This window comes from Drosophila mauritiana, chromosome 3R (assembly GCF_004382145.1).
Source record: "Drosophila mauritiana strain mau12 chromosome 3R, ASM438214v1, whole genome shotgun sequence".
NCBI lineage: Eukaryota > Metazoa > Arthropoda > Insecta > Diptera > Drosophilidae > Drosophila > Drosophila mauritiana.
The window spans coordinates 15,410,412-15,425,441 of NC_046670.1; the positions used below are offsets into that span (position 1 = coordinate 15,410,412).

Sequence of the window (15,030 nt, forward strand, 5' to 3'; positions counted from 1 at the left end):
AGTGCAAATGAAATTGCATTTTGTGTGCCCCAAACACTCAAAGAAATTTAATCAAAGGCGCTGCGATGCGCTTGGCATATTTTCCTCCATCTACATATATGTACATATGCACATGCAAACCCCTTTATGCACGTCGCCTTATCGAGCGCATGGATATCTTGTTAAACCTGGCTTTTATTGCCATTAAATCGAGCGAGTGGAGCGCCTTCCAATGGCCTGACTTTGTGCCGAAACAAATGCAGATATCAATTACCAATATTTCATGAACGAACGGACGGATCCCCTTGAGAACTGGCCCAGGCAGCAATCGAATGATATCGAAATATCGTACTTCAGTTATACGTCAGAATATTATGCTCACTCCCGGTTTCCCATTTAGTTGCAGATCCGGATTTCGATTTTGATACTGATTCCGATTCCGATTCTGCTTCTGATGATGGAGAGTTCGAGTGGAGTAATTGAAACGTATTCATCATCATTTGCGAACATTTTGGCCATTAGGAGCAGCTTACGGCTGATGGAATGAAGATTGGGCGAGTGTTGGCAATCTATTCAAATAGATGATGAATAACATGCATTAAATATTGTGTGTGTGTGTGTAACCTTATTACTCCAGCCCGTGAACTGCCAGAGCCTTTTGCACCGGCAACCGTCCAGAGATTTGCCTTGAGTCTACAAATATTAATTTCGATTGAATGCTAATCGCATCTGCAACGAGGGAGCTGTGTGTATGCCATAATTGGACAATTCGAAATCCAAACACCCTGCACTTGACACGCCCATCACATTGCACAGCCAGTTCTTTTCAACCACAATATTTGTACTTACCAGATAAATTTGTTATTCGATTTAACAATGTATATGCAAAACCAGATATGTGGCAGCCACCCGCTGACTGAAATATCCGCTCCTGAGCCGCTTGACAATAATTAAAGCCTTACTTCCTGCTGGCCCACAAATTGAGTGATTTATTGCCCCCATCTCGGGTGGTAGGGGGTGCGCCTATCTATCAGCCTTATCAACTACAAGTGCACATAGTGGTGTTCGCTGGGGTGGAGTGGTATTCATGGGGCTGGAGTGCATTGAAATGGAGTGGAGTGTAGGTAAAGTGTGTGTGTGGGGGTTTGCCCCCAAGTAGCAATAGTTTCTAGACTGGGACTTAACTAGCAATATGTATAATAATACCATTGAAATTTTAACTGGAACGAAGACGATAATATGGAATGTAAGTGTTAGGTCCAGGCCACACGCTTGCGTGCGAACTTCGGAGGGGCGGCTGTCTGCGAGGTGACCACACTGAGGGATCGGGATTGGTTCAGGCGCTGCATGTCGACTTCGCTGCGAGCTGGGGGCAGATCCTTCCACACATCCAGGTTCAGATTGGAGAAAGAGTCGCTCACCTTGGGCAGCAGATTCTCCTCCACGGAAGTCTCGGAAACTGAAGATTTAGATTCGACCTCCTTGAGATTAGTTTGCGATGGTGCCGGCACCTGGTCCGCCTGCTCCTGGCTAAGTTGCTCCAGCTGCTTGTTGGCCTGCTCGATGCCAGTCAGATGTTGGCTCCTCAGCTCCACCAATGTCTTCTGCTGGCTCACATTTTCCTGAAGCATGGCGCCCAGACAATCCTTCTCCTGGTCAATGAACTTGCTTAGCTCACCGTAGCGCTGCAAGTGCTGTTCCCGCCAGTTCTCCTCACAGCGCTGTAGGTTGTACTTGGCCTCCGACTCGTACATGCTTTCGATCTGGGCGCAGGCCAGTTCCTCGTTCTCCAACTGGGAGCGGTACTTGTCCAGCAGGGTCTTTAGCTCCTCCGTCTTGACTACATACTTGGCCATGCGTTGCAGCATGTTGATGCACAGGGAGATCTGCTTGCGACTGGCCTCACTACGCTGCCGGATGAAGACCTTAATCTTCTTGAGGTTGAAGGCGTGTCCGGAATCGACTTGCTTGAGCACCAGAGCACTGCTCTCTTCCAGCAACTCCCGCTCCTTGTCCAGTTCGCCCAGGAAGAGCTGGAAGTGTTGCTCCTCCTCCTTCAACTTGTCCGCCTCCTGCTGTCGCAGACGAAGCTCCGACATGTGGGATTCTTGCAGAGCCCGCAGTTCTCGCAACTGTTGTTCCCGGATCTGCTGGCGCTCCTTTTGAGCCTGTTCCGTTCGACTGATCTCCTGCTGCAGGAGGAGCTGCCTCTCCGCGGCGAGGGCCTGCTGCTCCTCGCGCTGCTGCTGACCCTCGATCTGGCGGTCCAGCCAGTTGAGCTTGGCCAGCACTTCGTTGTCCGACTTGGACTGGTAGAGCAGCTTTTCATCGTCGACGCCATGACGCCAGCGGCCATACAACTTAGCCTCCATTTCGAGTTTGCGACGCAGCTGTTCCTGCTCCTTGAGCGACTGGTTAACCCGATCAAGCATCTGAAGGTCTCCACCACCGGGTTCCCGAGGCCGGCGACGTCGCTCCATCTCGTTGTTGTACTCCTCGGTCTCCGAGGCCAGAAGCTGGCGAAGTCTGGACCGACGTTCATTGAGGGTCGCCTCCTTCTCCTGCTGATCGCGACGGGATTGCAGCTTTTGGTCCGCCTTCTCGTAGTACTCCTTGTTGGTCCAGTTCTCGAAGCGCGATGTGACCTTACCCCAATGGCTGTAGTAGCTGTTCACCGCCTGTGTGGCCTGCACCCGGTTGTGCTCTTGCTCCATGCGATGCGCATACGCCGCGTGCTGGTGGTTGAGGCGCCCCGACATCCTTGGTCCTTGGCCCTTGGTCCTCCTCCTTCCTCCTGTCGAAACAGAAAAGAGAGAACAGAAAAGAGAGAAGGATGAGCGACTGAGTGGAGGCGCCAGTTGGCTGACAAGTTCATAAACTTTTAAATTGGGGCCAAGGCAAGCCGGGCAATGAGAATGGAACAGGGAACAGGGAACAGGGACGAAGGGACGGGAGTGGCATCCTCCATTTGCGATTACTCTTCCGCAAGGGAAGAATCTCAGCTGGACACACACTTCAGGGGGCACACAACTTCATTCAATTAGCCGAAGGATGTTCAACTCTGAACTTACCTTTGTAAAGCAGATATATGTATTGCCACCACGCCGCAGACACTGGGATCTGAACGCTGGAAGTTTACTGTACGAGTGGCATTTTCTCTTTTTTGTTGACTTCTATTTTTTGTTCGCTGCCTACTCGGACCATTGGGGATATCAGATATTCCGGCAAACAGCGCCAAAGAAATACCATTCTTCGGTCAGTCAAAGGCCTGCTGGCACATTCTCATCCCGTTGCTGGGAAATGCATGGCTGCCAACCGAACAAGCGTTATGGTTTTCCCGGCTCTCCATTTCTGGGTATTTTTTTTGACCCCACCCCACCCCGCAAACTGCAGCCATCACCGCAGCTGTCACTAACTGCCAAAGCAGCAGCAGAAGAGCAGCAACAGCAGCCACTGGAGCAGCCAAAACGCAGAAATATGGCAAAATCTTTTGGAACCGCCCCCTGTCCACACTCCCAACTAGCCGGGCCTGCTGCCATGACCCCGCTACCGGAATATTTCCAGGCCAGAACCAGCCGCCAATCCATCAAGAGGGCGGCCCAGCAATCTGTCAGTGGGGCGGGATTGCAAATGACCACACTCGCAAAATGTACTTGCGAAATCCCAGCGAAATATATGGTTGTTGTGGTTCCAAATATAGCGAATGAAATAACAATTTAAAACTGCATGACTCCATGTCCACATTAATCCCAAGTTGTATTCAATGTGCCACAATTAAGCTTAGTTTTAAAAATCCTTGCTACAATCGAAAGGCAAGGAATTAAGCCTGAGGCACTTGAGCTCAAAGGGTCCATTAAATACTATATGTATAGTGTCTAAATTGCATATACCTGCCATCTATAGTTGAGCGAAAGAGCGTTTTTAGTTTATAGCCACTTTCGAAATGTCTCAACCTCGAAAGCCACTAAACTTTATTTGCGCGAAACACTATACTAGCTTGCAATATTTTTAAGTGCACAAGTTTGCAGCAGCAGGGGCAGAGTGACTGAGCTAATTTCCCAAAGATTTATGGCCAGCACGAAGCGCATTGATATATGCCAAATTGTTTACAAATTGATTGCATTATTAATAATGCCCACAGAGGGCCGATCAAAGCCTCTTTCGTTCTCATTCCGAATTCAATCGAAAATGCCAGCGGACAAGGTGCGTGGGGCAGCTGGTGGATCTGGGGGCGCGTAAAATGTAAAATATTCCAACAAAGTACTCCTTATGTCATATGACAGACGACAAACTTTGGCAATAAATCAAACAACAGGCGACGAGCGCTGTTTGTAGGCGGTACAGCTCCAGCTGAATGCGGTTCAGCTCAGCTCAGTTCAGTTCACTTCGGTTTTAGCCTTCTGTGCGGGCATACAAAAGTGGGCGGTTGAGCGGGTGGGCGGTTTGAGGCGTGGCAGGAGAGGCACACGTGGAATACAGAAGCAGTGAAATGCCAAGATGCCACCGCTGTATAGACTTAATACACTTTCGGCACACACAAATTCACTTCCTTAATTGAAATTTTAATTTGAATACTTTGGCAAAGTTTTGGCCGACAGCCAGCTAGCGAGTGAGACAGCTCAGGCAGCAATAACAAACAGCCAAAAAGTCGCCGAAATCCAAATTCCCCGCCAACCATTTCAGGACGAGTCCCCTCGCCCAGCCCCTCACACAATTTCACCCCGCGGATCCTTTGCACTGGCAATCTCGCACAGGCTCAGCGAGTTTTCAATTTACGCGCCTCGCGAGTCGTTTGTCATTTTATGCGTCCTAATATATGGCATGTGCGTGCCGCTACAAGGATACCAGCAGCAGTATCCTTCGCCAGCTACCCACTGCCTGGTAGACCCCCCCCCCCCATGCCCAATTTTGGGGAGTAAGGGGCGCATTTTCCTGCCAACCAGCAAGGCGTAACTAATCAGCACAGGCAATGATATGGCGACATCTGATGAATTGTTCGCACAGCCGAAGATTTCAATTGGGGGTGGTGTTGGCATACACAAATAAATGTACATATATATATAAATGAGTGTGCACGCAGAGAAAATTAATGTATCACTTACTATCGCGATCGAAAAGCACTCCATTAAGTCCAAATCTGATGCCAAAATTAAATAAGGTCAGTTACTTTAAAGGTGAAAAAAAAAAACCCCCCAACGTTATCTTTCAGAAAAACCAGGCCCTTGAATTCGTATCATTAAATTACTACTTCTCATTATTGCCTGATATTCACAGTTGGCTCTCGGGAGCCATTTATAACGATTGCGATTATTTCGATAGGAAAAATGAAATATTGAAAACAGATAGGGCGGCCAGTATCCGCATGGAAATTATAGTGTGTTTCACTTTGCGCTATAGATAGATATATATATAGATAGACTCTCCACTTGCATGGCCAACCCATCAAAGAGTTTTCATTGTGGCCTCGGGGATTCCCAGGTGAGTGCAATTACTTTTGTTAATTGTATAACACACAACCAACCAACAACACCCGTTTATTTGTCTAATGTGCGAGAGTGTAAAGCTTCTGGCTCGATAATGTTTACCTGGGTGAATACCCCACCACCTGGAGCTGGAGCTGGAGTTGGATCTGGAGGGGGGCATATAAAAGAAGGCCTGTGATTTTGCGTGTGATTTTTGCCCCCACTCGGCATTTTTCACTGGGAGAGCGTGCCAAGGCGTAGTTAGTGAGCGGCACTTAATACCCTGATAAGATGTGCGATTAGCGGGCAGCCAGTCGAATGGTAAGTTATGAGCACAATGGTCAGCGCGACCAGCTGCCGAAAGTCGAATGCGCAATGCTCTAACCGGGGGTTTTCGATCGGTGATAATTCAATTGATTTTTATCGCATTTTAATTGTATACCCGATTTATTTGGGGGATTTTTGTAGGACTTAATGCATTCTCTAAACAAACATCTCGTATTAATGAGTACAGAAACATTTTTCGCTGTGTGTTTATCTGATTTGCACACCTGGGTCGTTAAAATATCTTTATTAGCATTGTATATCCACCTGGTTGGGGTCTATCAAATTGACGCCTCCATGCACACGAAAATAATTGTTGTACGTATTTTTTTTTTCTTTTATTTAACCAGCGGGATTATGAACTTCCAAGTGGTGGACCTCTCCAAGAAGGAAGCGCAACTCAAGATTACAAGACCTAATCAACGGTCCCCTTGTTGGCAGCGAACATAGAAAACTGCCCCTGAAACTTCGGACTTCATTTCAGTTAGCGTCAAAGACATTGGCACACAACATGGGCGACAAGGTGTCTGGATCCGTCTCCACTTCTAGCACAACTTCCTCGGCAATCCCCATGGACTCGGAGGAGCAATTGGAGCAGCAACAGCTGGCCACAAGTTGTGGTAAGTAGCGCCGCAACTATTTTGCTGCTGAAAACAATTCAACAATTTCCAAGAGCGTTTGAGAGAAATTTCCCCTTTTTGAAGTGTAATAAATATTCGAATGCTGGGCGGTGGGGGGTCGGTGTGGTCTGCGTGTTTACCTTGCCACAAGTATAAACAGCAAATAAAATAAGACAAGCAGAGGTTGAGGAGAAAATGAGTCCGGTGATTTGGACTTCCTTTGGACGAGGCGCCAGAACGCATCTGGCGGTTATCCCCCGAAATTTTCGACTCGAACAACCTGTGTGCACACAAAGGAAAAAAACTAATTCAGATTAAGATCGAGATGAAGATGAAGATGGAATGTGCTTGCTCGCCATAAATCGACGACGGAAAATAAAACGCTGTTAATTTGTCTAGCCATCCGATCTCGGCAATCCGACTAAAGCAATTTAATACCAACGCCGCATTTGCAGCGGGCTTCCCCCAAAAAAACTAAAGCGATCCCACCAAGGGGCATCCCCGATTCGAAAATACAACAAAAACAAAAATTAAATCACACGAATACAAATTAAAAAAGAGTATGTCCGGTGGCGGTGGTCAAAGAAAGCAAATGACACAGAGAACGACGGGGGCAGTGATGCTGTCACAGCAACCAGCCGCAAAAAATCACGGTTTTGAGTTTTGGAATCGGAAATAACTGAAATCATGCCTAAAGAGTATTAGCTTTTGAAATAATATGAAGTCAAGTCTTCTTACTTGTAAAACAAGGTAAACCCAAACAATTAAAACGATTCAAGTTGGATCTTAAAAAGGATTCCGACTCAAAGATATTTTTTATCTGAAGAAACTTTGCACTATGAACATACAAAATGAGAATACATTCCAAAAACTATTTCAATTAAAAATCTGGATCTACAATAATATAAAGATTTCATTAAAATAATTTACATGTTCAAATAAGGAGTTTCAGAGGAAAATATATCACATCTGCGAGCTGTCAACCTTTGTTTCAACTCTATTTCGTGACTTTGTGTATTTAGATGGCATCAGCCAAATTTCCGGACTGCAAAAAATATTCAACAATTCAACTGTCACCTCCAGCTATGGAAATTGTTCGTTCATTTATCAAAACACAAGAAGTAAAACCCCAGATGTGAGCTCAAAAACGCAATATTACCATTTAAAAAAGAGATGGTTAAAGCAGCGGATGACTCATAGATTTCATTTTGGGCGAATAACAGTGACAATAATAAATCGCCACAGGGAGATTCAAAAATAACCTAACCATTGGCAAATGCTAAGATCAGTTCGCAGCTGTCTGATTATTTGCACAACTAAGGTCTTAAAAGTTGGTAAAAAAAAAGAAAAAGTTCCCCCTGGCTGATTTATGCCCTCGATAGAGAGTTCTTATCAGCGGCGACCTTCGAGAATGACCGATATTGAACTAGTTGGACTTATGAAGTGTCAATCTGATCCGTATGATCAGCGATCCGTATCACGGTCATCTAATCGTCACAGGCCAAAACAGTTGGAATTGTTAATCACTCACGCTTGTCGGAAGTTGCGATTGTGATTGCGGGGCGTGAGTTGTGCCCTATAGTCTATGCAACGTTTTCAGTGATTAACCCTAATTGGTTATCTAAGTGTTGGGCCAAAGTATAGTCATTTCGTGCACGCGAAGAAAAGTTGTGATTTTTTCAAAAGTTCACACATGAACACAGCGATCAGTAATCACTCAATGCAAACTAATCAAAGCTAATTTCAACCAAGTTGGTTTAAGTGAAAACGTTTGAATGCATATAACAAATACTGTGAGTTCTGTTAGTCTGGTGCCAATATTTTCTCTCTCTGCACGCGTATCTGGCATTTGGAATGCCGATTCATAGTGACACGTGTGATAGCCCTCGTAGCCGCAGCGCTTGAAAAAGAACCCTTTGTATTGGAAAAAAGTACCGGCGATCGGAGGAGGTGAAATGCGGTTGAATGGAGCCAATAAATTCTGCGGCGGCATGGGTAATTCACCGCACACGAGGCGCTAGTTCGATCATCGTATTAAATTTCCCTAAAGGCGACAGCGTGACCTTAGCGCACATGGTCGCCTGATAACAGCTTTATCAAACTCGGCTGCGACGTTGACGGCGGCAGAAGCAGCGGCAGCAGCAGAAGCAGCGGCGGTAGCCGAGGCAGCGGCGGTAACCGTCGAGGCGAGGCAGCGGCGGCCAAAAGCTCACTCCGAGCGAAATCGAAATCAAAGAGCGAGCGGCGAGAGCGTTGGGGCCATAAGTTCGATGCGATTAGCCATTTGTTTGGCATTGCTCCCACGGCAGCGGCGGCGGTCACAGCAACAGCGATCGGAAGCGGCGACGCCAGCAGAGGCAGCAGCAGCAGCAGAAGCAGAGGCAGCAGCGGTGCGAATTCGGTGTGTGAATTTTTCTATAAACTCCGGTCCGCCCTTATGCTGGCCAACATTCGCGCTTTATACGCTTGATACGAAGCATAACGCCGCTATGTGAGCGCTGCCGCACCAAAGTCTGACCTTCACACACTGTCGAAATTGCGCACAACTCTTGCCACAAAGCAACAAAATCAAAAACGGTAGCAGCCAGCCAGCAAACAACGCAACAAGCAAGCAAACCAACAAGCAAGCCAACAGATAAATAAACAAACAAACAAACAAGACAAGAAACAAACAGCGACTAGCAGTCGATACAAAAGTTCCTAAATCCAAGTCACAGTTCCTAAGCAGCTGGATTGCAGCAGCAGCAACTTCGCAACAGCAGCAACAACTCAACAGCAGCAGCAACTTCGCAACAGCAGCAACAGCAGCTAAAAGCAGCAACATGACAGCACTGGGATTAGTTCTGCTATCGATGATGGGTGAGTGCCGGGTGTTAGGGAGCTTTTCCTTATCGCCATGCCCCTGAGAACCAACCGATTGTGCAGATAGCACCCGGAATGGGAACGTGGTGCTATAAGATCGAGTTTTTTTTTTTTTGAATTCCTGAGCGCCCAGCAAGTGCAATCTGCGTCAGCTGAGCGCACTGATAGCCCAGAGATAATATATGCAGCGAACTGTGATAGGTGCTGCATATATGTACGTATGTGCATGCTGTCAGAAATGTGATTTTTTGTTTCAATTAATTACTGACATTTAACAAAATTGTCATTTACGGCCTGACAGGCAGGCAGCGAGCGAGTGAAATGGTTTTTGATTTTAATATTCATAATTATAATCGCACCCTAACCGCGAACGAGAGTCGCTTATCAACCTCGTCGGTTTCAAGTCGCAATTTAGCCAGAATGTAAGCTTTCGTGCACATAATAAACAATTTCAAAAAATTAAATAAACAAATTCCGAAATATTCCCTAAGTTCAAGTCCAAAACGAAAAGTAAGCACGTAATGTGCTAATTTCGCGAAGGTGAATAAAATAATAGAATAATCATGATAAAACAAATTATGAATATAATAACAATTCCACTCTGAATTAAATGTGCATAATTTTGATTCCTTGTGTATTTCAATCCTTAAAATAGTATTTTTAATCTCGCAATCAGTTCATCAGATGAAAATGGTTGTAAAAAAAGGGTAGAGAACATATATTAAGTACTTTAATCAAAAGGGAATTAAATCTTCGGCTTTGGGAGCCAGAACCTTTGCTTTCTTTTCTGGTTTTGTTGCTTTTTCGCTCTTTTCTGGTTTTATTGTGCAATTTTTTCTGTCTTTTTTTTTTGTTGCTCCGGGTACTTTTTGTTTTCACGTTGTACGGTCGCTTTTTGCCTCTTGATTTTTCAATTTTGTTGTAATCGAGCGTGACTTAATTTCGCACATTCCCCGAAACAATGTACAATGCACGGATATTTGTTTAATGGCAGACTGACGGCCTCTTCGGCATCGTCAACATAATAATATTGAAATGTCTCTATTATGTGCTTTGCCTGATTAAAAACAAACAATTACCCAAGGGACCACTGCATTCCAGTGTGAGTGTGAGTGTGAGTGCGAGTTTGAGTGCCAGTGTGAGTGTTCCTGCCACTCTAATTATTCGCTGGTAATTTAAATACTTCAATTATGCGAGAATTTAATCAGCAGCGCAGCGCAACGAGCCCGATAAAGCGTCCGTGGGATTAATCGAATATTATCAAAGAACTTTGCGCCTCTGCCAGCGAAATTACTTTTCGAGGCGATAGTTTGGCCTTTTTCGCGGGGGGTGGTGCTGTGAATGTGTGAATGTGGCCCAAAATAGTGCCACAAAGTTTGCAACATTGATTAGGCCAACGGGTTTAGTGTGTTTACTTTATTAGGCCGCGTAATTAGGACAACAATTAGGGGAGCGGGCTGATTTTGAGCTCTTCGTGCTCGCCTGTAAATATAAATGTAATTAACGTGTTACACACACACACATACACCCACTAAAAACTAAGCGGCATAAATTAAACAGCCGATGATTTGAAAGTCCCCCCTCCCCCTTCACATCCCGCCTTCCAGTACTGCTGCTCTGTTTATTATTCAAGCACGTGCCGCCAATGAAGTCCAGGACTCAGGACCCAGGACTCAGCATCCTGGATCCAGGAACTCGGATAGGTGCGGTGCCAAACTGCGGGCGCGACACCCACACTCATTCTGAGAACAGCACTCGATATCCTTACAATCGTTGTATAAAAATGTAAATTTCAATAGAAAGTATTCAAAACATAAACTTCTTTTTAGGAAAATGTTTCGCTAGCTATGTTAATTAATATTCACTTCGGCACCTGAGGAAACTTGGCTATTTTTGGATGTTAACACATATTTATATATATATTAGCACTTTGCGAATTTGATTAACCCATTTGATGTTTCTAAAATGCCAAGCTAATACAATACAATTTGTTTTGTTGTGATTAAATCTTCAAAACAAACCACCTACACACGGCTGACTCAGTTGCAACATTAAACTCGAAACACTTATGGCAGATCCTTTAGTCACACGACCATTTGTGTAATTCAGCCGGATGCTATTATGTTGACGACAACTGTGTGCCCACGCAACTTTCGCTCTCCGTAAATTTTAATTAGAAACTGCCGCTATTAACTTAGTCAAGTGCTGCGCCTCCTGTTTCCGTCGCCTTCGCTTTTCCGCCGCTTTCCCGCGGCCCACAACCACTCGCCCACTTTCTCTGCCAAGTTTTCCGTATGCATATAAATGCCGTGGGCGTATGGCCGCTGTAGGCGTGGCCAGAGAAGTTTCCACAGACGCCGGCAAACATGGCAGCACTCGAACTTTGCTCCCCTTTGCATCCCCATGTTTGCCAGCTCAGTCAGCATGCGCACATACATATATGCAAGCAGTAAAAACTTGAATGAAATAGTTTTCGGATTGGAGTCTGAATTTACATTTATGACTCACGACGAATCGGGGGTAGGGGAACCAGGGCCAAACGGAACCTCTCCTCCATTCCGCAGTGTCAACGGCCAAAAGCTCACGCCATTGATAGATGATACCCGTAGACCTGTAGCACCTGTTGCGATCCGGCCACTTCCTCTGCCATTTGGCTTTTAAACATTTCGCATTGAGCGCTTCAAGCTGAGTCACGGTGTTGCGGCCACCGGCCATCACGAACCGAGTATGCCCTACTGACAACTGGACACATTCACATCTGCATATCATCAGCGCGTTTGTATACAAACACAGCGCACAGCCAATGTAAATATTTACTTTTGCTACCAAAGCGTTGGAATAAATTTACCAATATTTTTTTTAAATAAACTGTACGCTTTTTGACAGTATTTATTTTTAAAAAGGTAAAATATCAACTATTGGTTTTTTCCACATAAAACCGATATGCCCAACTTTTTCCAGGGAATGTCAAGCAAATATACATATCAAATAAAAATCACCTATCACAACAGCAATTTAGCATATTTGGTTCGCGCTCAGCGCCAACTGATGACGATCGCTATTGGCAATCGGAGCCGATCCGATCGGCGACATGTTTTTCAGCCCATAACGGGGGTTTTCAGCGGCATTGGGGAGTTGTGGTGCCGGCCGAGCGTCAGTTGAAAATCGTGGGTCGTCGGAACCGCAGCCACCGCCGCCGCCACCGCCGCCGAAATCCGCAGACAGCAGCGCTCCGTGGGGAAACCGAATCCGCATCCGAATCCGCATTCGAGTCCGACTATCATTTATCAATGGAATGTGAGCGATGTACACGGTAGCAGAGCCGCAGACCACACGACCTCCCGCCCCTCCGCAGTACACACGCCCCCCCTTTTGCAATTAGGGCCAACAAATGCCGACAGTCTTGGAAGTGGCAAGAGTTTTTGGAGGCCAGATATAAAGTATGGCAAAAGTTAAAATTGAACTTGTTTGCGCCACGCTAAGGAATTCACGAATATAAATGTAAACAAACAGCTCGCACGCAAAACACAATTTAAAAACCAAATTTTCCATGTGGGATGTACCCGAGCACACTCCTCAAAATTACAGTGAATCGACTGACTGACTGTGTGTTTTTGCCAAATAAATTATAGTTTTTGTGTAACAAACAAGCAGGTAGTGAGAACGCAACTAATCCAAGATGACTGCATCTTTGTTTTTCAGGCTATAGTCAGCACATGCAGCAGGCGAATCTGGGCGACGGTGTGGCCACCGCCCGCCTGCTGTCCAGATCCGACTGGGGTGCCCGGCTGCCCAAGTCCGTGGAGCACTTCCAGGGACCTGCGCCCTACGTCATCATCCACCACTCGTACATGCCGGCCGTGTGCTACTCCACTCCGGAATGCATGAAGAGCATGCGGGACATGCAGGACTTCCATCAGCTGGAGCGCGGATGGAACGATATTGGTTATAGCTTTGGCATCGGCGGCGATGGCATGATCTACACCGGCAGGGGATTCAATGTCATCGGAGCTCATGCACCCAAGTACAATGACAAGAGCGTGGGCATTGTGCTGATCGGGGATTGGAGAAGTAAGTTAAAGTAACTCCTAACTTTAAGAGGATAGACTCCCTTTTAAGACCGTTTAAAGAGGTATGGAAACTTAAGGAATACAGCTCTCATTAGGCTGTTAATGAGCCTTCTTCCTCCTCTTCATCCTCTTCTTCCCTAACTCCGTACTAATTACTTTTCCTTATTTTCCCTTTAGCCGAACTGCCGCCCAAGCAGATGCTGGATGCGGCCAAGAACCTGATCGCCTTCGGCGTTTTCAAGGGCTACATTGACCCCGCCTACAAGCTGCTGGGCCACCGACAGGTCCGGGATACCGAGTGTCCTGGAGGCCGCCTGTTCGCCGAGATCTCCAGCTGGCCGCACTTTACCCACCTAAACGCCACCGAAGGCGTCAGCAGCACTGCGGCGCCCGTCGTGCCCCATGTCCATGCACAGGCGGCAGCACCACAAACGCCGCACCAATCCCCGCCAGCTGCGCCCAAGGTCTAGGCTGGATTGGAGGGCCCTCATCGTCCTCGCAAAGCTTACGAGTTTAAGAGAAGCCACAACGAGCTCGGCTCCACGCACAACGCCAAGGAGTTCATTCAGTATTCATTAGATGTCTCTTCTAACATTTCACAAATAAAGCAATTTCTAGATGATAACACTTAAACATAACCCCCGCTGTTGCTCTTTGTGTCCGTACAATCGACCCCCGCCCCTGCCCCCGTCCGCGTTCGCACTTGTCAAATCAAATAGCAATTAATTTGTGTCAAATTCGATTTCGATGGCAGAAGTTTTTGGTCGACACGCGGCGCTGAAAATGTCGGCGACCCCGAAAGGTTTTTCCAGCCATTTGACATTGGCTCGCCATGCGGGGGGATGCGGAGTGGTTAGGGGTCCAAAGGTCCCCAGCCAATCCCCACATGCGGACGAAACCATTCTAGGAGCATTTTGGGACTGATGAATTAATAAGACCCCGGGGGAAGTCGCATCATATTGGCATTCCGACCCAGAGCGCAATCGCCTTTAAGCCGATTTTTAAAGCCCCCACTACATATGCGCTGTATTTTGCGAAATGAATAAATATATAATTAATATTGCCGAAATACTGTTAGATGGACAAACGGCCAGCAAAAAAATAAAAAAATTGCAATGGCCCGTTTAAGCGGAAATTTCTCGGCTATTTTGTGTGCGCGGGAATGTTTGCCGTTTAATTTGGCATACTTTTTGGCTGATGCTGACAAGGCAAAACAATTAGTGGCGTGCTTTCGCGCAGATGTGTATAAAAAATAAAATATTTGAAAACATGCCATTGATAACCTACATTGCACGTTAAATAAATATTTGCGGCAGTGGCATAGACTTTAATCATTTGTTTTCGCTCTGTTGCAGCTATTTGATTGATTTCGGCGGCAGTAAGTAACTCAGTAAGTTTTTTTATCGAAAGCGATTCGAAAATGGTATGAAAATTCAATTAGCTTAAACGAACACTCCTCTGGAAACTCGATATGCAAATGGCATACATTATGTTGCGTTGATAAGGTGATAAGAGGCTTACTCACTGATTCAGTTTATATCAACAGTTCATCAGTATCATCACCAATCAATTAGTCTAGCCCTAGTCCAATCGATAAGGGGGCCCCAGCATACAGATACGCACTGATCAAACGATCGATCGATCGATTGCACCGCTCCACCGAAATGTGGAGCACACGCGAGTGAAACGGGGAAGCAACCACTTGGTAGACAA

General features: G+C 46.1%; 2 protein-coding genes across 6 annotated transcripts in view; one reads left to right on the forward strand and one right to left on the reverse strand.

Annotated features, from left to right (window-relative positions):
- Window positions 1-941: 941 nt before the first annotated feature.
- The window catches only part of LOC117145335 (trichoplein keratin filament-binding protein), a 28,225-nt gene continuing 14,136 nt past the window's right edge, over window positions 942-15,030 (reverse strand). Inside the window, exons 1-2 of one of the 2 annotated variants that reach the window (XM_033310946.1) lie at window positions 3,051-3,154; window positions 942-2,773 (exon numbers count right to left, since the gene is read on the reverse strand). In XM_033310946.1, coding sequence (XP_033166837.1) covers window positions 1,233-2,738 — 1,506 coding nt within the window. In that variant the 5' untranslated portion in view covers window positions 2,739-2,773; window positions 3,051-3,154 and the 3' untranslated portion in view covers window positions 942-1,232. Of the gene's footprint in view, window positions 2,774-3,050; window positions 3,155-15,030 lie in introns of those variants that run through there. The other variant, XM_033310945.1, reaches the window with a different exon arrangement.
- LOC117145339 (peptidoglycan-recognition protein LB) lies at window positions 5,695-13,950 on the forward strand. 4 transcript variants are annotated; one of them, XM_033310949.1, is made up of 4 exons: window positions 5,695-5,762; window positions 6,116-6,385; window positions 12,950-13,318; window positions 13,495-13,950. In XM_033310949.1, the coding sequence occupies exons 2-4, from the start codon at window positions 6,277-6,279 to the stop codon at window positions 13,785-13,787; spliced, it is 771 nt and encodes a 256-aa protein (XP_033166840.1). In that variant the 5' UTR covers window positions 5,695-5,762; window positions 6,116-6,276; the 3' UTR covers window positions 13,788-13,950. The 4 variants fall into 4 exon arrangements, with proteins under 4 accessions (XP_033166840.1, XP_033166841.1, XP_033166843.1 ...); XM_033310950.1 differs by lacking the exons at window positions 5,695-5,762; window positions 6,116-6,385 and adding an exon at window positions 8,714-9,244; XM_033310952.1 differs by lacking the exons at window positions 5,695-5,762; window positions 6,116-6,385 and adding an exon at window positions 12,197-12,748 and having other exon boundaries at window positions 13,495-13,949.

Excerpts from the sequence above, each read along its gene's own strand:
- LOC117145339 (XM_033310949.1), top strand. The coding sequence starts at position 6,277 with ATGGGCGACAAGGTGTCTGGATCCGTCTCCACTTCTAGCACAACTTCC. Across the intron at positions 6,386-12,949 it reads ACAGCTGGCCACAAGTTGTG|GCTATAGTCAGCACATGCAG; the intron begins GTAAGTAGCGCC and ends TTTGTTTTTCAG. Across the intron at positions 13,319-13,494 it reads GCTGATCGGGGATTGGAGAA|CCGAACTGCCGCCCAAGCAG; the intron begins GTAAGTTAAAGT and ends TTTTCCCTTTAG.